This window comes from Procambarus clarkii, chromosome 81, assembly GCF_040958095.1.
Source record: "Procambarus clarkii isolate CNS0578487 chromosome 81, FALCON_Pclarkii_2.0, whole genome shotgun sequence".
Classification (NCBI taxonomy): Eukaryota; Metazoa; Arthropoda; class Malacostraca; order Decapoda; family Cambaridae; genus Procambarus; species Procambarus clarkii.
This window is the reverse complement of record NC_091230.1, coordinates 2,597,180-2,622,696: the sequence shown is the minus strand read 5'-3', so window position 1 is coordinate 2,622,696 and position 25,517 is coordinate 2,597,180. Positions and strand designations below refer to the sequence as shown.

Genomic DNA, 25,517 nt, shown 5'->3' with positions numbered 1-25,517 from the left:
CCAATCGGAGGTCTCACCCCTCACCGTAACTCTCTGCTTCCTATTGCTTAGGTACTCTCTTATCCACTAGAGCACCTTACCAGCTACACCTGCCTGTCTCTCCAGCTTATGTACCAGCCTCTTATGCGGTACTGTGTCAAAGGCTTTCCGACAATCCAAGAAAATGCAATCTGCCCAGCCCTCTCTTTCTTGCTTAATTTGTGTTACCTGGTCATAGAATTCTATTAAGCCAGTCAGGCAAGATTTACCCTACCTGAACCCATGTTGTCGATTTGTCACGAAGTCCCTTCTCTCCAGATGTGCTACCAGGTTTTTTCTCACGATCTTCTCCATCACCTTGCATGGTATACAAGACAAGTATACTGGCCTGTAGTTCAGTGCCTCTTGCCTGTCGCCCTTTTTGTATATTGGGACCACATTCGCCGTCTTCCATATTTCTGGTAGGTCTCCCGTCTCCAGTGACCTACTATGCACTATGGAGAGTGGCAAGCAAAGTGCCTCTGCACACTCTTTCAGTACCCATGGCGAGATCCCGTCTGGACCAACAGCCTTTCTAACATCCAGGTCCAGCAGGTGTCTCTTGACCTCCTCTCTCGTAATTTCAAACTCTTCCAAGGTCGCCTGGTTTACTTCCCTTTTTCCTAGCACAGTGACCTCACCTTGTTCTATTGTGAAGACCTCTTGGAACCTCTTGTTGAGTTCATCACACACCTCTTTGTCATTCTCTGTATACCTGTCCTCGCCTGTTCTAAGTTTCACTACCTGTTCTTTCACTGTTGTTTTCCTTCTGATGTGACTGTGGAGTAGCTTTGGTTCGGTCTTGGCTTTGTTTGCTATATCATTTTCATAACTTTTCTCTGCTTCTCTTCTCACCCTGACATACTCATTCCTGGTTCTCTGGTATCTCTCTCTGGTATCTCTCTCTGCTTTCTGGTGTTCTGTTATTCCGGAAGTTCCTCCACGCCCTTTTGTTCAGTACCGTTGCTTCCATACTTGCCCTATTATACCATGGATTCTTCTTTTGCTTCTCGGATTTTTCCTTTTGGGCCGGGATGTATCTGCTTACTGCCTCCTGACACTTTTGGGTGACATAGTCCATCATATCTTGTACAGACTTAGCTCTGAGGTCTGTGTCCCAAGGTATTTCCCTTAGGAAGCTTCTCATCTCCTCATAATTTCCCTTTCGGTATGCCAGCCTTTTGTTTCCTAGTTCTTTTTGGGGGGGGATAATTCTTAGCTCTACCAGGTACTCAAAGTTCAATACACTGTGATCACTCATTCCCAAGGGCGCTTCCATCTTGACTTCCCTTATATCCCACTCATTTAGGGTAAATATCAGATCAAGCATTGCTGGTTCATCCTCTCCTCTCATTCTTGTTGGATCCTTGATGTGCTTGCTTAAAAAGTTTCTTGTTGCCAAGTCCAGCAGCTTAGCTCTCCATGTTTCTGGTCCTCCACGTGGGTCTCTGTTCTCCCAGTCTATCTTCCCATGGTTGAAGTCTCTCATGATTAGTAGTTCAGATCCATTCCTGCTAGCAACAGAAGCTGCTCTTTCTATTATGTTAATGGTGGCCATGTTGTTTCTATCATATTCCTGTCTAGGTCTTCTGTCATTTGGTGGTGGATTATATATGACTACGACTATAATTTTTTCCCTCCATTTGTTACGGTACCTGCTATGTAGTCACTGAAACCTTCACAGCCCTGAATATCCATCTCCTCAAAATCCCAGCCTTTTCTTACCAGCAGGGCTACACCACCCCCACCTCTTCCTTCCCTCTCTTTCCTCATAACATAATAGTCCTGTGGGAACACTGCGTTTGTTATCGTTTTCGTGATCTTTGTTTCTGTGAGGGCTATTATGTCTGGGTTTTCCTCTAGTACCCGTTCTCCAAGCTCATTTGCTTTATTTGTAATTCCATCTATGTTAGTGTACATCACTTTGAGGCTCACTTTCTTCTGTCCCTTCTCAAATCGCCTCCTTGGTGAGTGTTCTGCTGGTGGGGGAGGCTGTTCCATGGGTGTGAGGACCTGTGAGGTGGATACCAGGGTTGCAGAGGATACTGGGATGAGGGGCCAAAGCTGTGTGTGTGTGTGTGTGTGTGTGTGTGTGTGTGTGTGTGTGTGTGTGTGTGTGTGTGTGTATGTGTGTGTGTGTGTGTGTGTGTGCGTGTGTGTGTGTGTGTGCGTGTATGTGTGTGTGGGTGTGAGTGTGTACTCACCTAGTTGTGTTTGCGGGGGTTGAGCTCTGGCTCTGGTCCCGCCTCTCAACCGTCAATCAACAGGTGTACAGATTCCTGAGCCTATTGGGCTCTATCATATCTACACTTTAAACTGTGTATGGAGTCAGCCTCCACCACATCACTTGCTAATGCATTCCATTTGTCAACCACTCTGACACTAAAAAAGTTCTTTCTAAAATCTCTGTGGCTCATTTGGGCGCTCAGTTTCCACCTGTGTTCCCTAGTGCGTGTGTCCCTTGTGTTAAATAGCCTGTCTTTATCTACCCTATTTATTCCCTTGAGAATCTTGAATGTGGTGATCATGTCTCCCCTAACTCTTCTGTCTTCCAGGGAAGTGAGGTTTAATTCCCGTAGTCTCTCCTCGTAGCTCATACCTCTCAGCTCGGGTACTAGTCTGGTGGCAAACCTTTGAACCTTTTCCAGTTTAGTCGTATCCTTGTGTGTGTGTGTGTGTGTGTGTGTGTGTGTGTGTGTGTGTGTGTGTGTGTGTGTGTGTGTGTGTGTGTGTGTGTGTGTGTGTGTGTGTGTACTCACCTAGTTGTGTTTGCGGGGGTTGAGCTCTGGCTCTTTGGTCCCACCTCTCAACCGTCAATCAACAGGTGTACAGATTCCTGAGCCTATCGGGCTGTGTGTGTGTGTGTGTGTGTGTGTGTGTGTGTGTGTGTGTGTGTGTGTGTGTGTGTGTGTGTGTGTGTGTGTGGGTGGGTGGGTGGGTGGGTGTGTGCGTGTGTGTGTACTCACCTATTTGTACTCACCTATTTGTGCTTGCAGGATCGAGCATTGACTCTTGGATCCCGCCTTTCCACCTATCGGTTGTTTAAAGCAATGACTCCTGTCCCATTTCCCTATCATACCTAGTTTTGAAATTATGAATAGTATTTGCTTCCACAACCTGTTCCCCAAGTGCATTCCATTTTTCCACTACTCTCACGCTAAAAGAAAACTTCCTAACATCTCTGTGACTCATCTGAGTTTCCAGTTTCCACCCATGTCCCCTCGTTTGTTATTATTACGTGTGAATATTTCATCTATTTCCACTTTGTCAATTCCCCAGAGTATTTTATATGTCCCTATCATATCTCCTCTCTCCCTTCTTTTCTCTAGTGTCGTAAGGTTCAGTTCCTTCAGACGCTCTTCATATCCTATCCCTTGTAACTCTGGGACAAGCCTCGTCGCAAACCTCTGAACCTTCTCAAGTTTCCTGATGTGTTTCTTCAGGTGGGGGCTCCATGATGGCGCGGCATACTCTAAGACGGGTCTCACGTAGGCAGTGTAAAGCGCCCTAAAAGCCTCCTCATTTAGGTTTCTGAATGAAGTTCTAATTTTTGCCAGTGTAGAGTACGCTGCTGTCGTTATCCTATTTATATGTGCCTCAGGAGTTAGATTAGGTGTCACATCCACTCCCAGGTCTCTTTCTCGAATCGTTACAGGTAGGCTGTTCCCCTTCGTTGTGTACTGTCCCTTTGGTCTCCTATCACCTGATCCCATTTCCATAACTTTACATTTACTGGTGTTGAACTCCAGTAGCCATTTCCCTGACCATCTCTGCAACCTGTTTAAGTCCTCTTGGAGGATCCTAGAATCCTCGTCTGTCACAACTCTTCTCATTAATTTTGCATCATCCGCAAACATTGACATGTATGATTCCACTCCTGTAAACATATCATTTATGTAAATTAGAAAGAGGATTGGGCCCAACACCGATCCTTGAGGTACTCCACTTGTTACTGTTCGCCAGTCCGACTTCTCGCCCCTTACCATTACCCTCTGGCTCCTTCCTGTTAGGTAGTTCTTCACCCATGCTAGGGCCTTTCCTCTTACTCCTGTCTGCCTCTCAAGTTTGTATAGCAGTCTCATGTGCGGTACTTTATCAAAGGCCTTTTGGCAGTCAAGAAATATGCAGTCTGCCCAGCCTTCTCTGTCCTGCCTTATCCTTGTTACTTTATCATAGAATTCTAAAAGGTTTGTTAGGCATGATTTTCCTGTCCAGAACCCATGTTGGTGATTGTTTACAAACCCAATGCTCTTCAGGTGCTCAACAAGTCTTAGTCTAATTATTCTTTCATGTATTTTGCAGGGGATGCTTGTCAGTGATACGGGTCTGTAGTTAAGTGCCTCCTCCCTATCACCTTTCTTGAAAATCGGTGCGACATTTGCCTCCTTCCAGCAACTGGGCAATTCTCCCGACATAAGTGACTCATTAAAGATCATTGCCAGCGGCACGCTGAGAGCCTGCGCTGCCTCTTTTAGTATCCACGGTGATCCTTTGTCTGGTCCAACAGCTTTATTTGCATTCAGTGTTGTCAACTGTTTCATTACCTCCTCTGCTGTCACCTCTATATCTGATAGTCTTTCATCTAGGGTAATCGCTTCTAACAATGGGAGCTGCTCAGGCTTGGCTGTGAACACTCCATGGAAACTTGTATTCAGTACCTCGCAGATTTCCTTGTCGCTTTCTGTATATGCCCCTTATGTTTTCCTCAGTCTTGTCACTTGGTCATTCACCGACATCTTCCTTCTTATATGGCTATGTAGTAATTTAGGTTGCTTTTTCGCTTTGATTGCAATATCATTCTCATAGTTTCTTTCCGACACTCGTCTTATGTTAATGTAATCATTCCTAGCTCTGTTACATCTAATCCTGTTGTCCTCTGTCCTTTGTCTTCTGTACTTCCCCCACTCCCTACTGCTTCTCACCTTTGCTTCCTGACACTGTCTATTAAACCATGGGTTATTATATTCCCTCCTGCTTTTTTCCTTTACTGTTGGGATAAATCTCTCTTCAGCCTCCTTGCATTTCCATATGACTTGGTTCATCATACCTTGCACTGTTTTTCCTCTAAGTTCTTCCTCCCACTGCACTTCTCCCAGGTAGTCCCTTATCCTTCTGTAGTCCCCTTTTCTGTAATCAAGTCTCCTTTCCCGGACTTCTTGTCCTTTGGTCACAATTTTAAGCTCCATCATGTAGTCAAAGACTAGGACACAATGGTCACTGGCTCCTAGTGGTATTTCATGTTCCAACTGCTCGATGTCTTCTACATTCTGGGTGAAAACGAGGTCTAATAGGCTGGGCGTATCTCCTCTTCTTTCCCTAGTATCTTCCTTCACATGCTGTGTAAGGAAATTCCTGTCAATAACGTCTACCAGCTTCGCTCCCCAGGTCTCCTCCCCGCCATGGGGATTCCATGTTTCCCAATCTATCTCTCCGTGATTTAGGTCCCCCATGACCAGCAGCTTCGCTCTCATTCTATGCGCTATAGTTGCTGCCCTCTGCAGTTCATCTATACATGCCTTGTTGCTGTCCTCATACTCCTGCCTGGGCCTTCTACTGTTTGGTGGGGGATTGTAGAGTATCAAGATTACAATCTTCTTCCCATCCACTGTCAGAGTTCCATGTATGAAGCTCGTGCTTTCATTGGTACCCGGATTTTCCAGCTCATCAAACTTCCATTTCCACTTTACTAGGAGTGCCACTCCTCCTCCCTGTCTCTGTGTCCTTTCTTTTCTTATCACCTGGTACCCCTCTGGAAAGATTGCATCTAAGATCATGCCATTTATTTTAGTTTCCACTATTGCCACTATGTCTAGGTCTGCCTCACTAACTCTTTCTTTTATCTCTTCTGCTTTATTGGATACCCCATCAGCATTGGTGTACCAAACCTTGAGACTCTTCTTGGAAACTCTGGTGCCAGAGTTCCCCCTTTCAGCGAGGGTCTAGGGGGGACTGGGGGTGTCTGGGGGGCGAGTGGGGGCTGTGGGGGGTGACTGGGGGGGGGGTGCTAGGGGGTGCCTGGGAGTGCCTGGGAGTGCCTGGTAGGCAAATGGGGTCTGGGCATCTAAGGGGGTAGGATGGGCATAATGGGTCCAAAAGTTAGGGGTCTGAATAGCATAGGGGGGTTGAGAAATAGAGTGAGACTGAGAGTCAGATAGAGGTTGAGAGGTTGGGGGGAGAGGGATATTGAGGGCAGAGGGTTGAGAGGAGAAAGGAGCATAGGTGCTGGGAGTGGAAGAGAGGGTGTATTAGTTAGGGGGGAATCGGGGGTAGGTGGGGGTTTTGGGGTAGAAGAGGGGAAGAGGGAGATGGGGGAAGGTGTTAGGGGGGTCACAAGGTAAGGGGGTTAAATGTGGGCTGGAGGTACATAGGAGGGGTGAGGGTTGGGTGGGGTTTGGGGGTGAGTGGAAGAGGGGTGCAGTGGGAGCTGGGATGGAGTAGAAGGAATTGAAGGCAATGGGGTAGAAGGGGCAGGGGAGTAGGAGGGGGTAGTAGGGGAGGAGTGATGGGAAGGAGGGTTTGGGGAGGGCATGGCTTGACCCACTGGGGTCGTTGACAAGTGTGATGTAGCAGGGGTAGGGGAATCGTTGGGGAGGTGCAAATGTGGAAGGGGCAGGGGGGTTTTGGGGGGATGAAGCAGGAAGGTTTTGGGGGGCTGAGGCAGGGAAGAGGTATAGGAGGGCTGAGTTGGGGAGGATGCGACCTGGGAGGTGATCTGGGAGGTGACCTGGGATGTGACCTGGGAGGTGAGACTATCTGAGAGGCTAGTTCAGTGTCGTGCTTGCCATCTATTCTTGTGGGCTATTTGCTCATCTTTCGTCATAAACCTCTCTATAAACACATTGTAATGGGTTTCACTTCCTCTGAGTAAATGCTTGTTCCTCATAATGTACTCCACAGCCTCCTCATTGGAGAATTGCACCAGAACAGGCGTATTCTTGGTACAATTGAAAGGTCAACCCGGCGGCTGATATCCACCTCGTGTTCTGCCATTCCTTCTCCAATACATCTCAATATCTCATGCAATTCATATTTTTCCGTCTCTATTCTTTCTTGTCTTGTTGGTGCCCCAGATTCGAATAATTCATGTATTATAATAGACCGTCTCCTCAGTAATTCATTGTCATGCTGGTAGCCTGTCCCCTGGGGATTCTCCATCCCAACCGCAGTTACTAACCCATCCCCCACTAATCCTCTGTCCTTAGCCATGCAGTTAATCCTTCCTAATTCGTTTGTGATCCGAGCACATTCCCTCTCCCAGTCCTCTCTTCCCTTCCTAATCTCTTCCTGAACATAGAGCATAAGCTCTTGTTTCTGCCTCTCTACTGCATCCTATATTTGCTGAAATAACTCGCTTTTAATCCCTTGGATTAGATCCTCCATCCAATCGCTTCATCTCTCTACAAATTTCCTTATTAATTTGTCTATAAATCTGTCCTCCTCCTCTTCCCTGCTGGTGATTGACCTTGAACCCCTTCCTGATATGGTCATTGCAGTAACAATCTAGCCAAAAAGGCGCTCCTCAATACCTTGCACAATCTGCAAACAGGCGAGAAAGTACTCCACGCGGCTGGTCAAGATGTGAGGTCGCTGCGTCCCGCGTCACAGCTGGTGAGGTCACTAGTAAGGCTCCGGCTCCACAATTTCACAATACCACGATGTACTCATTACTTATTTTCTGTGGTGCTGTTTCTACTGTTTTTCTTCACTTTCTTGTGGTTTGAGTGAGCTTACTAGTTATTCAATCACTCATATACGCATATACACTGATTATTCCCCCCAATTCACTAGCTTCGCAAGAGCTTCCCAGACCCTTCTGCCCACCGCGGCTGTCTGACCTCCTGTGTGGTTGTACTCACCTAGTTGTGCCAGCGGGGGTTGAGCTCTGGCTCTTTGGTCCCGCCTCTCAACCGTCAATCAACAGGTGTACAGATTCCTGAGCCTATTGGGCTCTATCATATCTACACTTGAAACTGTGTATGGAGTCAACCTCCACCACATCACTTCCTAATGCATTCCATTTGTCAACCACTCTGACACTAAAAAAATTCTTTCTAATATCTCTGTGGCTCATTTGGGCGCTCAGTTTCCACCTGTGTCCCCTTGTGCGTGTGTCCCTTGTGTTAAATAGCCTGTCTTTATCTACCCTATCAATTCTCTTGAGAATCTTGAATGTGGTGATCATGTCCCCCTAACTCTTCTGTCTTCCAGGGAAGTGAGGTTTAATTCCCGTAGTCTCTCCTCGTAGCTCATACCTCTCAGCTCGGGTACTAGTCTGGTGGCAAATCTTTGAACCTTTTCCAGTTTAGTCTTATCCATGACTAGATATGGACACCATGCTGGGGCTGCATACTCCAGGATTGGCCTGACATATGTGGTATACAAAGTTCTGAATGATTCTTTACACAAATTTCTGAATGCCGTTCGTATGTTGCTGATGTCATATGCCGCTAATGTTATCCTCTTGATATGTGCTGCAGGAGACAGGTCTGGCGTGATATCAACCCCCAAGTCTTTTTCTTTCTCTGACTCCTGAAGAAGTTCCTCTCCCAGATGATACCTTGTATCTGGCCTCCTGCTCCCTACACCTATCTTCATTACATTACATTTGGTTGGGTTAAACTCTAACAACCATTTGTTCGACCATTCCTTCAGCTTGTCTAAGTCTTCTTGAAGCCTCAAACAGTCCTGTTCTGTCTTAATCCTTCTCATAATTTTGGCATCGTCCGCAAACATTGAGAGAAATGAATCGATACCCTCCGGAGATCATTTACATATATCAGAAACAAGATAGGACTGAGTACAGAGCCCTGTGGAACTCCACTGGTGACTTCACGGCAATCGGAGGTCTCACACCTCACCGTAACTCTCTGCTTCCTATTGCTTAGGTACTCCCTTATCCACTGGAGCACCTTGCCACCTACACCTGCCTGTCTCTCCAGCTTATGTTCCAGCCTATTATGCGGTACTGTGCCAAAGGCTTACCAACAATCCAAAAAAATGCAGTCCGCCCAGCCCTCTCTTTCTTGCTTAATCTTTGTCACCTGGTCATAGAATTCAATTAAGCCCGTCAGGCAAGATTTACCCTCCCTGAACCCATGTTGGCGAATTGTCACGAAGTCCCTTCTCTCCAGATGTGCTACCAGGCTTTTTCTCATGATCTCCTCCATCACCTTTCATGGTATACAAGTCAAGGACACTGGCCTGTAGTTCAGTGCCTCTTGCCTGTCGCCGTTTTTGTATATTGGGACCACATTTCCTGTCTTCCATTTTTCTGGTAGGTCTCCCGTCTCCAGTGACTTTCTATACACTATGGAGAGTGGCAAGCAAAGTGCCTCTGCACACTCTTTCAGTACTCATGGTGAGATCCCGTCTGGACCAACAGCCTTTCTGACATCCAGATCCAGCAGGTGTCTCTTGACCTCCTCTCTCGTAATTTCGAACTTCCAAGGCCGCCTGGTTTACCTCCTTTTCATCTAGCACAGTGAACTAACCTTGTTCTGTTGTGAAGACCTCTTGGAACCTCTTGTTGAGTTCTTCACACACCTCTCTGTCATTCTCTGTATACCTGTCCTCGCCTGTTCTAAGTTTCACTACCTGTTCTTTCACTGTTGTTTTCCTTCTGATATGACTGTGGAGTAGCTTTGGTTCGGTCTTGGCTTTGTTTGCTATATCATTTTCAAAACTTTTCTCTGCATCTCTTCTCACCCTGACGTACTCATTCCTGGTTCTCTGGTATCTCTCTCTACTTTCTGGTGTTCTGTTATTCCGGAAGTTCCTCCACGCCCTTTTGTTCAGTTTCTTCGCTTCCATACATGCCCTAATATACCATGGATTCTTCTGGGTGTGTGCGTGTGTGTGTGTGTGTGTGTGTGTACTCACCTAGTTGTACTCACCTAGTTGTGTTTGCGGGGGTTGAGCTCTGGCTCTTTGGTCCCGCCTCTCAACCGTCAATCAACAGGTGTACAGATTCCTGAGCCTATCGGGCTCTATCATATCTACACTTGAAACTGTGTATGGAGTCAGCCTCCACCACATCTCTTCCTAATGCATTCCATTTGTCCACCACTCTGACACTAAAAAAGTTCTTTCTAATATCTCTGTGGCTCATTTGGGCACTCAGTTTCCACCTGTGTCCCCTTGTACGTATGTGCTAGATGTGTGTGTGTGTGTGTGTGTGTGTGTGTGTGTGTGTGTGTGTGTGTGTGTGTGTGTGTGTGTGTGTGTGTGTGTGTGTGTGTGTGTGCGTGTGTGCGCGTGTCACTGACCATAATCCTGGCCCTGATGTGGGCAATGTGTGGTGCCCCAGAGAGACAGAAGAGGAGAGTCTCTAGGCCAGGGGTGTCGGAGGTCTCCATGGCCGCCCTCACCGTCACCCCCGTCATCTCCTCTACTCCCTCCATCGTCTGCAGCGCCCACGTCTCCACCACCATTCTCCAACACTTGATTCCTAGTGGACACGTTAAATAAAAAGAATTTTATATTATTTATATATATATATATATATATATATATATATATATATATATATATATATATATATATATATATATATATATATATATATATATATATACTAGCAGTACCCGGCCACGCGTTGCTGTGGCTCAGCAATGCATGTGCGTTGCTGAGCCACAGCAACCTTCCCTGTCCCCCAGTCCTCCCAACCATTCCCCACTCCACTATCCCCTCTTCCTTCCCACCATGCCCCACTCGCCTGTCCCTTTGTCCTCCCCACCATTCTCCATTCCCCCTTCCCATCGTCCTCGCCATCCCACACTTCCCCGTCTCCTCATCCTTCCCCCTACCATTAGCGGTGAGGGTAATGGGGGAGCCGGCCGGCTCCCCCATTACCCTGGAGGGAGCCGGCCGGCCGAGCGGACAGCACGCTGGACTTGTGATCCTGTGGTCCCGGGTTCGATCCCGGGCGTCGGCGAGAAACAATGGGCAGAGTTTCTTTCACCCTATGCTCCTGTCACCTAGCAGTAAAATAGGTACCTGGGTGTTAATCAGCTGTCACGGGCTGCTTCCTGGGGGTGGAGGCCTGGTCGAGGACTGGGCCGCGGGGACACTAAAAAAAAAAAAGCCCCGAAATCATCTCAAGATAACTCAAGATAACCCTTTTCCCCTCGTCCTCCCCACCATCTCTCACTTCTGTCCCCTTGTCATCCCCGCCATTCCCCACTCCCTATTCCTATGCCTTCCCAAATGGTATGATGTTCCCATCAGAAAATTGGGAACATCAAGTGATCTGTTGTTCCCATCACTGAAATATAAGAAAAACAGTTAAAAAAATGAAATGAAATTATGAAAAAAAACTATACTCACGAAATGAACAGCATGGAAAAAACACAGCTCAATTCCAATGCAATTCACACAAAATAATTAAATCAAAATAAAAATAAATAAAAATCTATGAAAATTCAATTTATCAATGCAATCAGAAAAATTTAACTGGAATTGTACCATATTTACTATAGCATGTGTGTTGCTCTTACATGCAACATAAGGTGTTGTTTTTCAAGAAAAGCATAGTTTTACCTTTCACAGGTGTGGCATCTGTACCTATACTTACGAAATGAACGGTATGGTAAACAACACAGCTCAATTCCAACACAATGTTGGAATGCATATATATGTATATATATGCAAACAAGCCTGAATGGTCCCCAGCCATACATGCAATATTTGTATATATATATATATATATATATATATATATATATATATATATATATATATATATATATATATATATATATATATATATATATATATATATATATTTGTCAAGTGTTCACCCCCTAACCTACCTGTGGTTGGGGTCGTCCCACAGGTCTTAGCCGCTCAATACCGGGCGCCACTGCTCGCCCTTGGGCTCCCCCAGTCAACTAAGGGCTGGCCTTATACACCCCTAGTGAGTGGGGAGGTTCAAGCTTCCTATAACTCACCTAAACCTGCCCGTCCTGACACTGGGACATTTTTTCCTTCTTTTTCTGGTCTACTCAGGTCGCCAGCTGGGTGTTTATGCTCGTGTCCCAGCAACACGTCAGTGACCTTAATGGTTACCTTAATCAAGGATGCAATATCATGTGCAGTACAAGGTGTCACTAATGGTCTCATAAATATATATATATATATAGCCCTAGGGAATGGAGGCTCACTTAAACTCCTCAGTTAGTTTAAAAGTTTACTGAAGAAAAACATATATACACATATAAATGGCATAAAGAAATGTCTGTTTGGAATCATCCGCTGGCAGCAACATTTCTCGATGACACGTCTCTGGCAACACGGTCAGCTGACTGGCTCAACTCCTCCAGCGCGGGCACACACCTCGCGCCTCTGGCAGCACGATCAGTTGACAGCACCAGCTGTCAGACCGTCGTGATTTTCCCATGCCTCAGCTGGACGTTTCAAAGTACGTTGCTGGCTCCTTGCACACCAACTACCCTTCCAGGATCATTAACATCACCACGTTAGTGCTCACACGCACCAACTCACGCCTAAATGCTCTTGGCTCCTAGCCTAATATTCTATCACTTAGACAGTAAAATGAGAAGAAATGTTCACAACATACAAAATACTCTAGCTCGCCTAGCTCAAAAGGGGTAAGGGGAGGGACAATTATCTACCTTATTTCACTCCAACCACGAAGCTGACTCGTCCTCTGTTGAGGAGCCTGGTTCTGGCGTCTGCTCTGCTGACGACTAGTTCCCACCACACACACAGGTTCCTCCGTCACCTTCGTGGTAACGCGTCCTCGCCATGCTGACTTCCAACAGGTACTGCCTTCCTCCTCCTCTTCTCTAGGGTACTGGAGACAGGTAACTCCGTCGCCCTTCCTCCACTCTCACTGGCACTGCCGACACCTCACAGTCCAGCACAGCTTTCCCTCGCCTCACTGCCAGTAGATTTGGGCCCGGCCCTAGCTTCTCGCTTGATGTGTAAGACGTGGTCCTCTAGTGGGCGTCTTAGACGTCACCAGCCCAACATTCACCCTGCTGCAGACTCTTGATAAAGCTCTTGGCTCTCTCATCCAGTCCGTCCTTGCCTCTGGGCACTCCACGGAAGTTGGATGGCTTCTCAGACTGTCTGCAGAATCGAAGCAGAGCTTAAATTTACTGGTAAGGGCTCTCTAGATTCGGAGCTCACTCGAGCGCGTTTCCCTTCCATGACGGCTCGTGACGTACTGTTTCCGCCCAGGTGCCCGCCGCCCCGAGCCCTCCGCCTCATGACGTCACACCGCCCGAGGGCTCTCGTCATTGGCAACTTCCGGCACGTGACCTCACCTGGCCAATCTAGTGCCGGGAAGCATCAGGGCGTCTTGGCGGGAAACAGGATGGCTCGACACCGTGCTGTGCCTCAAAAGGCTGGAATAAGGGATAAGAGCCTCATTGGACGTAAAATCACTGTTTACCAACGTACCTGTGGATGAAACAATCGGGATGATAGCGGACAGAGTGTATCGTGATCCGGCCTGTACTCATCTTGACATACCAGAAAACATTCTAAGGAAACTACTCCAAGCTTGTACTAAAGAGGCACCCTTCTTGAGCCTGGATGGGCACATGTATAAGCAAGTAGATGGGGTCGCCATGGGTTCTCCCCTAGGTGTCCTGTTGCAAACTTCTACATGGGTACCATCGAACAAAAGGTCTTAGTCGACATGAACTTGAAACCGGCCATATACTTCAGGTATGTTGACGACATTTTTACACAGGTACCTGATGTCAGACATCTGCAGGAGCTGAAGGAGGCATTTGAGCGGAATTCTGTGTTGCGTTTCACTTACGAGATGGAGAAGGATGGGAAGCTGCCCTTTCTAGATGTAACAGTCATTGAAAGGAGCGGAGGATTCCACACTGCAGTCTACACTAAGGAAACAAACATAGGAATGTGCCTCAATGCCAACAGTGACTGCCCAGACAGGTACAAGAGGAGTGTTGTTAATGCTTATGTCGACCGTGCTCTCAGCCACAGCTCAGGATGGAAGCAAATCACTCAACTGACAACTCACACCCCAGAAGTGACTCGAACCCATACTACCAAGAGCACTCTGTTGATGTACAGGATCCCTTAACCGCTCAACCAACACGACCGGACAAAAGAGGATGGTAGTCGAGGCTATTTCCATCCCCCCGCCGGCACTTGGTTTGTAATCTTGGGCATGGTATTTTATCAGATAGCCTCGGCTTCCATCGTCTTTTGTCCGGTCGTGTTGGTCGAGCGGTTAAGGGATCCTGTATGCCAGCAGAGTGCTCCTGGCAGTATGGGTTTGAGTCACTACTGGGGTGTGAGTTTTCAGTTGCATATAGTCCTGGGGACCATTCAGGCTTGTTCGCATTTGTGTTCCTCACGTGTGCCCCCAAAGAATGAGGTGATTTGATAAAATACCATGCCCAAGATTACCAACCGAGTGCCGGCGGGGAGATGGAAATAGCCTCGGCTACCATCCTCTTTTGTCCGGTCATGTTGGTCGAGCGGTTAATGGATCCTGTATACCAGCAGAGTGCTCCTGGCAGTATAGGTTCGAGTCACTTCTGGGGTGTGAGTTTTCAGTTGCATATAGTTCTGGGGACCATTCAGGCTTGTTCGCATTTGTGTTCCTCACGTGTGCCCCAAAGAATGAGGTGATTTGATAAAATACCATGCCCAAGGTTACCAACCGAGTGCCGGCGGGGGGATGGAAATAGCCACGGCTACCATCCTCTTTTGTCCGGTTGTGTTGGTCGAGCGGTTAATGGAGCCTGTACTCCTGGCAGTATGGGTTCGAGTCACATCAGGGGTGTGAGTTTTCAGTTATATATATATATATATATATATATATATATATATATATATATATATATATATATATATATATATATATATATATATATATATATATATATATAGTGTGTGTATATCACGAAAATAAACACGTGATTAAAAATGTGACAATGTCAGACCACGGAGGAAAAATGAAACAGGAATTTCCTTAGGTACTTTCGTATATTGATACATCTTCAGAAGAAGTGAAGATGTATTCACTCCTTCTGAAGATGTATTAATATACGAAAGTACTTAAGGAAATTCCTGTTTCATTTTTCCTCCGTGGTCTGACATTGTCATATATATATATATATATGTCGTACCTAGTAGCCAGAACGCACTTATCAGCCTACTATGCAAGGCCCGATTTGCCTAATAAGCCAAGTTTTCATGAATTAATTGTTTTTCGACTACCTAACCTACCTCACCTAACCTAACCTAACTTTTTCGGCTACCTAACCTAACCCAACCTACAAAGATAGGTTAGGTTAGGTTAGGTAGGGTTGGTTAGGTTCTGTCATATATCTACGTTAATATTAACTCCAATAAAAAAAAATTGACCTCATACATAATGAAATGGGTAGCTTTATCATTTCAGAAGAAAAAAAATTGAGAAAATATATTAATTCAAGAAAACTTGGCTTATTGGGCAAATCGGGCCTTGCATAGTAGGCCGAGAAGTGCATTCTGGCTACTAGGTACGACATATATATATATATATGTATATATATATATATATATATATATATATATATATATATATATATATATATATATATATATATATATATATATATATATATATATATATGCCGAAAAAGTTAGGTTAGGTTAGGTAGTCGAAAAACAATTAATTCATGAAGACTTGGCTTATTAGGCAAATCAAGCCTTGCATAGTAGGCCGAGAAGTGCGTTCTGGCTACTATATATATATATATATATATATATATATATATATATATATATATATATATATATATATATATATATATATATATATATATATATATGCATGATATTAACACATCTGCTTTTAAAAACTATACATTTTCTACTTATCATTTTTGGAGTTTGAAAGTCATCTTGCTGGTGCCAACAGTCCCAGCTGTGATCGTGATTATATTATTGTTATGTTCACCATCCGCCCCTATCAGTACCCAATGAGTCCACAATAGAGCTAAGCCACAATCTACAAATATAGAGTCCTTTATACATTGGCAGGTTCAGGAAATGACCCCAAGAACAATGTCACCCCGGAAAGAGCAGGAGCGGATAATACGTAAAAGTTGGACTCTTGAGAACTATGTTATGATAACAGTAGTCGATTTAATGTTAAATTTGAATGATCACATTATCACACACGCACATACTGACCAGAATACAGCACGAAGAGGACTGGTAGGATGCAGACGAAGACCAGGAAGGATGCGAGGGTAGCGGCGAACTTGACGAGGGAGAGCCTGGCCTCCAGGATCCTGGCCAAGTGTATGGTCTGCCCCCACGCACGCAGCGCCCACTCCCACCTGCGCCCATCTCGCCGGTAAGTGGATGCTCGTCGGTATTTCCTGAAATAGGACAAGAAAGGATAGGACAGAAGAAAAGGTGAGGAAAAACGACGTAAGTGGCAGTGTCATCAAGACTCAGGACGGTGAATCAAGCTTGGGATGAAAACACAGAAGTGTTTATTGAGGTTACGAGTGTATCTCTCTATTTACATAAGTTCTAACAGTAAGCCACAAAGTTGCTCTGGTTCTTTGCAACTTGTGGATCTCTTCTTAATATAATCTTATTCTTCTTAATAGCAGCATCTTCTCCCAAACATTGTATTCTTGCTGAGCTTTAATACAATTCCTTCACTATAAACAATTTGGAGCGTGGATAGATTATAAAATGACATTCAACAAGCAAATCCAATATTTGGAGGAAAAGCAAAACCACGACTGAATATAATGAGAGCAATCATATAATGAGGGCCCTGTCTTGGAGCGGGACACAAAGTGTGAAGAATGTTTTACATACTCGCCATTTCTTCTTTAGATGATTATGCAGCGCCTGCCTTACTCACTTTCTCCTGGCCAGTAGGCAAAGGTTGAGGTTATTCAAAATAATGCAATGCGAGTCATAACAGGGGCTCCCAGATGGACTAAAATATTAAGGTAAGACTCAACCCCAAACTAAAAGACATTGAAATAAGGATAAATGGGTTTGCTGCTAGGTGCTGATTAAGATATTTACTAGGGCAAGACAAAGTTTACATAAGGATGTAATTATTGGAGCACTAACTTGGGACAGGAGAGTCAACAATAGAAACAGGTGAATCCATTAATACATGTGAGATCACAAATGCAATAACAGAGAAAAACTATGCAAACACAGTGGGAATGGTTGCCAATATTTTAAAAATATGGTTCTTTAAGGGAAAATGAATGTGGTTAGCCCCCATTATTGCACAGATGGATATCGAAGAAAACGTGGAATCTGACAACTTCATATTATTCACAAATTGACAAGGACCCAGATTCATAAAGCAGTTACGCAAGCACTTACGAACCTGTACATTTTTTCTCAATCTTTGGCGGCTTTGTTTACAATTATTAAACAGTTAATGAACTCCGAATCATCAGGAGGCTGTTTATAAAAATACAACAGTTGATCGGGAAGTTTTTATGCTTGTAAACTGTTTAATAAATGTAACCAAAGCCGTCAAAGATTGAGGAAAGATGTACACGTTCGTAAGTACTTGCATACCTTCCTTCGTGAATCTGGCCCCACAACAGTAGAGACAAAAATGTGGAGCTCTAGTTAAGACAGAAAATTTTATTTTTGTTCGGAGACTCTTACATGAGTGATCAACCTCACATACAGAAATGCTAGTCATTCAATAGTGCGCACCATCTGGCTAGGTGGCTCTCTTGAGAGCCAGCTGGGCAGGTGGCGCACAGGTGTCTAGTCACAAAGGGTTTGGGGGGATTTTCCCGGAAGTTTGGCGCATGTCGGATGTGTGTGAGCGTCCGGTGTTAGGGTATGTGGTCAGGAAAGATGGGAGGTCATGTTGTTGGGGATGTAGGAGAGTATGTGGGCTATGTGGTAGAGTAAGAAATACAAGGATAAGAGTGGAATATGAGGAAAGAGTAAATGAATATGTATGTGTGTTTGCCGTAGACTTAATCCTGCGTGTAGATAATAGTTTTGATGACAGTAAGTAAAGCTATGTAGAGGTTGAGTGAGAGGGGGGGAGCCAACATAAGGCGGTTATGTTGTTTGGGGTGGGGGAGGGGTGAGGGAGGGACGGAAGGGTGAGGGGAGGTCCCCCTCAGTGTGAGACTGCTCAGGGGTCATTTGCGGTTTTGACATCCATTATTTCTTGGAGCCATGCTCACAGCCGGAAGTGGGAGAGGACAAGAGAGCAGAGTCCAGCAGGAGGGATGTGGTCCATTTGCCTTAATGGCTTTTCGATGTCTTCAGAGTAGTCTGGAGATGTTCACCCCAGCATGGCTCTCCCTCCACTGCGATTCGTTAAGGAGGGGGGCGAGGTTCATACTTCCGCCAGCAGGGGCTCACCTGTCATCGTCAATCACTCCCACCCCTCATCCCCCTACTCTCCCATACCATCAGGGGCCCCTCTCCATCCCCTCCATTTCCTTCTAGAGTGGGGCCCCCTCTCCCCAGTACCTTCTAGAGTGGTATGGACCAGGATCACAGACCGTCACATCGACCTGAGAAGTGTCACCACATGGCACATCACTTAGTAAACTCAGTCAAAGTCAGTAGGTTAGCGTTAACTAAAAGAGGGAAACATTTCACATCGTCACGGAGACGCGATCTCTACCTACAAATTGTTCTTGTTAACTGTGATCATTGAAATGTATGCATGTTTACTCAATCTCCATCACCTCTTCTTCCTACAGCCATTACTGCTGTGCAGACCTTGTATCACACAACGGCGTTATCATAGCAAGACAATGTCACAGAATGTTCATGACTCCTGAATGAATGAAACGGCAATCCGTCCCGTTAAGGTCTAACCTTCGCGGCGGTTTGAGACGTTGTGAGATGGACGAGGTACTGGGATGGCCTTACCCTCTCCCCATCCACCCCCACCCAACCCCTACCCCCCCCTCCCACCCCCCTTCCAAGCCCAAGCCATCCAGCATCACTTCACCCTTCCCAGACCGAGCAAAGCCTTCAGTATTATTTCTGATCATATGTGTAACCTTGTATCGCAATGTGACCAACATGGTATCATCATTCTTTGCTCAAATAGCATTTTTTTTAAGAATATCGAGAGTCATAAGGTGGTCTTCAATCTTATTATTATAACAAATCATAATTTTTTTTGTAAACACAACTGCATGGGATACACATAGCAGTCAGTCAGTCAGTGGTTACTCTCTCTCTCTCTCTCTCTCTCTTTCTTTCTTTCTTCCTTTCTTTCTTTCTCTCTCTCTCTCCAGATCATTTAATAGTTGGGGGGAAAGTAACATCAATTCCTTTCTCCTGCTGCCGCTGTTCACGTATCTTTTTTCATTTCACTTAGACTGACAGCGCACCAGAGGATGCACGACTAATGCCAATTTTCGAGCCCCCATCACTCTCACCCTTACAACCTTGTAAGGTAACACGACCAACATGATGACATCGTTCTTTGCCCAAATATCATTACAAATATGTAATGTGACCAATATGGTAACTTCGTTCTTTGCCCAAATATCATTTTAAGAGTAACGAGCAACTTTCTGTCCGATGTCTGAATAATGAAATGTAAACCATGTTTAGCCATTACATCCAAACACAATAAAAGGTTAGCACAAGCTTGTTTAGTTCTTGTATCACATAACGTAACATAACGTTTATTCAACAACTGGTAGACATAACATAATGTAGCTTCATATTCACTGTGGTAAAACAAACAAACATACACATCACGGTCAGTCCTCGCTATAGCTCAAACGCGTCCTTCATTCTCACTCCCTTAGGTGAGCAATGTTCCAAACATACAAATTCCAAGCAAAGTAAACATATATAAGACAATGTGGAAAAACACAGTCTTGATACTATTATTAAATTGACTTGTTCATTATCCCCGAGTTTAAGGCTGTCTCTAAAGACCTACATCATCCAAATGTAAACACCAATCGATGAGAATAAGACCGGGTGAGTCGATAGTGAAATAGCTCTGGGCTATGTCTATTTTCAGTTCTTGTAACACAGTCAATGTAGCGTAATGGGGAAAACAGACTTTCTACTGCCTACATAATTAGCATTTGAAAATGTATGCAAGTCTAGACATTCTCCTATAGCCCTTACATTCTAAACACAAATAAAATATTAGCACACGCTTGCATCGCATTATATCATCATTAAGTAACGTGGAGATCAACTTTCTGGCTGTTGTCCGAATATCATTATTGAAATGTGAACCCCATTTAGCCAAACACAATATCTCCATTACATCTCATAGCATATAAATATTACGGTCTGCAAGTTTTAGCCCTCTGTAACACAATGTAACGTAACGTACCGTAACGCAAATCAACTTTTTGCAGTCCAAAATGTCATTTTGAAACAAAAAGTATGACTTAGTCCATCTCCATTACATCTCTTACCATATAAATATTGGTGTCTGCAAGTTTTAGACCCTTAACACATTGTAACGTAACGTGGAAATCATTATCATATTTCTACAGACCAAATAACATTTTTAAATGAAAGTATGACTTAGTCCATCTCCATTACATCTCTTACCATATAAATATTGGCGTCTACCAGTTTTAGCCCTCTGTAACACAATGTAACGTAGCGTAACGTAACGCAAATCAACTTTTTGCAGTCCAAAATGTCATTTTGAAACGAAAAGTGAGGCTTAGTCCATCTCCATTACATCTCTTACCATATAAATATTGGTGTCTACCAGTTTTAGCCTCTGTAACACAATGTAACGTAACGTAATGTAACGCAAATCAACTTTTGCAGTCCAAAATGTCATTTTTAAATGAAAGTATGACTTAGTCCATCTCCATTACATCTCTTACCATATAAATATTAGCGTCTACCAGTTTTAGCCTCTGTAACACAATGTAACGTAACGTAATGTAACGCAAATCAACTTTTGCAGTCCAAAATGTCATTTTTAAATGAAAGTATGACTTAGTCCATCTCCATTACATCTCTTACCATATAAATATTGGCGTCTACCAGTTTTACCCCTCTGTAACACAATGTAACGTAACGTAACGTAACGTAACGCAAATCAACTTTTACAGTCCAAAATGTCATTTTTAAATAAAAGTATGACTTAGTCCATCTCCATTACATCTCCTACCATATGAATATTACGGTCTACCAGTTTTAACCCTCTGTAACACAATGTAACGTAACGTGGAAAATCAACTTTGTTGGATGACCAAATAACATTATTGAAAATGTCATCCATGTTTAGCCATTACATCCAAACACAAAGAAAAATATTACCGCTTTCCTTGAGAAACTTATATGTGGAGATCATATCTCCAGAGTCCACACAATAAGCCACACATCACACATCTTCTGTTTTCAAATCACAGCTCGCATCTAATTTAATGTTATTTTTTTTTTTTTGCAGAAACTATGTTTTGAGAATATGCTCAATGTCAGCAATTACTATTCGTATCATCAAACTCCTTTCACTCATCAAAAACAAGCAGAGGTGCCGCATAAATCACTAAAGATTTGATGTATGCAAGGTACATCATTTTTGACACTTCTGTCGCCGACACACCTTAGCGAGATGACTGCGTGCAAGAGTACCCTAGCACTCTTAATAATTTTATTCAAGCACTGTTAACATAGCATAATGTAAGATTTTTTTCACATTTCATATCGCGCGTGTAGATTAGAGAGAGAAGGCAAACATAGCTTGCAGCTAGTCAAAACTTATCATAACAGATATGATTTCACAGAGTTTTTAACCTTTGCCAGTTTTTCAATGTTTTCTCTTCACTTGTGCTAAGTGAGTCAGACAAAATGTGACATTTCATTTCATTATTAGCCAGGCAATATGCTATTAGCTAGATAGTCAAAACATATAACAAGCATTATTTCACAGGAATTTTTTCTAGCAAATATGCTTCCTTTAAGCAGTTCAACACATCAAACACCAGCAGTCTGCGAAATTCCCTTTAGTCAATAATCATCCTTTACAGTATTTCTTGACTAAAATAGCACTCCAAAACATAAGTGGTCATTTTTATTCTCACTGTCGCACTATAGTCAATAATTTGTTTTGCAGAGTGACAAGTTATGCCTAGTGACGAGATTTCACGGTGAGCATAGTTTAAGAGAGTTCACACTGTATTAATTACGGTCATGGATATCTTATGTTATGTTTATGACGATCATTACTTCTTATTTTTATCATTTTTCTTGCCCCCCAGCTTTTCAGTCTTCTCATATTCTTTTTCAAATAAAGTTTGCTTACTGTTTTCCAGTAGATTGGCTTCACATTACATATATTAATCAATTTTCAAATTCAGTTCAGTTTCTTTTCAATATCACAGCTTTGTTGTCCCCCTGCCAGTATCTAGTTCAAGACCTCTTATTATCAATGTCATTAATACTGCTATCATCAACCATGTATTGGATGTCTCAGTCATTCAGTTAACAACTTAGTAAGTGTTTAATGAACGTGAGAATCACTTCATGTGCGCTCATTTTAGTTTAGTTTAAAGTTTTCTATCTTGAATTAATACTACTATCACCAACTATGTATTGGATTGGATAGCTCAAGCATTCAGTTAACAACTCAGTAAGTGAAAATCACTTCATGTGAGCTCATTTTTAGTTTAGGATAAGGTTTTTCCATCGTGAAATACTATTATCATTAACCAGGTATTGGGTGGCTCTACCATTCAGTTTACAACTCAGTAACTGTTTACTGAACATTGTTATCCCTCCATGCGACCTCATTTTTTAGTTTAAAGTTTCTCCATCGTAAAAAATAAAATATTACTATCACAAACCATGTATTGGGTGGCTCAACCATCCGGTTTACAACTTAGTAACAGTTTACTGAACATAGATATCCCTCCATGTGACCTCATTTTTTTAGTTTAAAGTTTCTCCATCGTAAATAAAAAATAAAATATTACTATCACAAACCTTGTATTGGCCGGCTCCGGCATTCAGTTTACAACTCAGTAAGTGTTTACTGAATGCAAAATCGCTACATGTGTGGTCATTTTGTTTAAAGTTTCTCAATCTTAAAATATTACTATCATCATCAACCATGCATTGGCCGGCTTAGTCTTTCAGTTTACAACTCAGTAAGTGTTTACTGAATGCAAAATCGCTCATGTGTGGTCATTTAGTTTAAAGTTTCTCAATCTTAAAATATTACTATCATCATCAACTATGCATTGGCTGGCTTAGTCTTTCAGTTTACAACTCAGTGAGTGTTAACTGAACGTGGAAATTATCACGTGTGAGCATTTAGTTTAGTTTTAAGTTTCACAATCTTAAATTAAATACTATCATCAACCCCGTATTGGGTTGTCGGGCATTCAGTTATCCACTCGGTGAGTGTTTACTGAACGTCGAAATCATTTCCTGTGTGCCCATTTTTTACTTGAACCCGTCTCCACTCCAAACCAGTCGGGACCTAGGGTCCCGACTCGGACCGCAGGTCCGGTTTGGAGTGGAGACATGGAGGGATATCTATGTTCAGTAAACTGTTACTGAGTTGTAAACTGGATGGTTGAGCCACCCAATACATGGTTTGTGATAGTAATATTTTATTTTTTACGATGGAGAAACTTTAAACTAAAAAATTAGGTCGCATGGAGGGATATCTATGTTCAGTAAACAGTTACTGAGTTGTAAACTGAATGGTTGAGCCATCCAATACATGGTTGGTGATAGTAATATTTTTATTTTTTTTTACGATGGAGAAACTTTAAACTAAAAAAATGAGGTCGCATGGAGGGATAACAATGTTCAGTAAACAGTTACTGAGTTGTAAACTGAATGGTAGAGCCACCCAATACCTGGTTAATGATAATAGTATTTCACGATGGAAAAACCTTATCCTAAACTAAAAATGAGCTCACATGAAGTGATTTTCACTTACTGAGTTGTTAACTGAATGCTTGAGCTATCCAATACATAGTTGGTGATAGTAGTATTAATTCAAGATGGAAAACTTTAAACTAAACTAAAATGAGCGCACATGAAGTGATTCTCACGTTCATTAAACACTTACTAAGTTGTTAACTGAATGACTGAGACATCCAATACATGGTTGATGATAGCAGTATTAATGACATTGATAATAAGAGGTCTTGAACTAGATACTGGCAGGGGGACAACAAAGCTGTGATATTGAAAAGAAACTGAACTGAATTTGAAAATTGATTAATATATGTAATGTGAAGCCAATCTACTGGAAAACAGTAAGCAAACTTTATTTGAAAAAGAATATGAGAAGACTGAAAAGCTGGGGGGCAAGAAAAATGATAAAAATAAGAAGTAATGATCTTCATAAACATAACATAAGATATCCATGACCGTAATTAATACAGTGTGAACTCTCTTAAACTATGCACACCGTGAAATCTCGTCACTAGGCATAACTTGTCACTCTGCGAAACAAATTATTGGCTATAGTGCGACAGTGAGAATAAAAATGACCACTTATGTTTTGGAGTGCTATTTTAGTCAAGAAATACTGTAAAGGATGATTATTGACTAAAGGGAATTTCGCGGTCTGCTGGTGTTTGATGTGTTGAACTGCTTAAAGGAAGCATATTTGCTAGAAAAAATTCCTGTGAAATAATGCTTGTTATATGTTTTGACTATCTAGCTAATAGCATATTGCCTGGCTAATAATGAAATGAAATGTCACATTTTGTCTGACTCACTTAGCACAAGTGAAGAGAAAACATTGAAAAACTGGCAAAGGTTAAAAACTCTGTGAAATCATATCTGTTATGATAAGTTTTGACTAGCTGCAAGCTATGTTTGCCTTCTCTCTCTAATCTACACGCGCGATATGAAATGTGAAAAAAAATCTTACATTATGCTATGTTAACAGTGCTTGAATAAAATTATTAAGAGTGCTAGGGTACTGTTGCGCGCAGTCATCTGGCTAAAGTGTGTCGGCAACAGAATTGTCAAAAATGATGTACCTTGCATACATCAAATCTTTAGTGGTTTATGCGGCACCTCTGCTTGTTTTTGATGAGTGAAAGGAGTTTGATGATACGAATAGTAATTGCTGACATTGAGCATATTCTCAAAACATAGTTTCTGCAAAAAAAAAAAAAATAACATTAAATTAGATGCGAGCTGTGATTTGAAAACAGAAGATGTGTGATGTGTGGCTTATTGTGTGGACTCTGGAGATATGATCTCCACATATAAGTTTCTCAAGAAAAGCGATAATATTTTTCTTTGTGTTTGGATGTAATGGCTAGACATGGATGACATTTTCAATAATGTTATTTGGTCATCCGACAAAGTTGATTTTCCACGTTACGTTACATTGTGTTACAAAGGGCTAAAACTGGTAGACCGTAATATTCATATGGTAGGAGATGTAATGGAGATGGACTAAGTCATACTTTCATTTAAAAATGGCATTTTGGACTGCAAAAAGTTGATTTGCGTTACGTTCCGTTACGTTACATTGTGTTACAGAGGGCTAAAACTGGTAG

At 43.0% G+C, this 25,517-nt stretch overlaps 1 protein-coding gene across 2 annotated transcripts in view; it reads right to left on the bottom strand.

The window, feature by feature from the left end:
* The window catches only part of LOC123750813 (uncharacterized), a 222,123-nt gene that overhangs the window by 74,297 nt on the left and 122,309 nt on the right, over positions 1-25,517 (bottom strand). The window contains exons 2-3 of one of the 2 annotated variants that reach the window (XM_069315595.1): positions 16,204-16,394; positions 10,284-10,465 (exon numbers count right to left, since the gene is read on the bottom strand). In XM_069315595.1, the coding sequence (XP_069171696.1) occupies positions 10,284-10,465; positions 16,204-16,394 (373 nt within the window). The remainder of the gene's footprint in view (positions 1-10,283; positions 10,466-16,203; positions 16,395-25,517) is intronic. The other variant, XM_069315596.1, reaches the window with a different exon arrangement.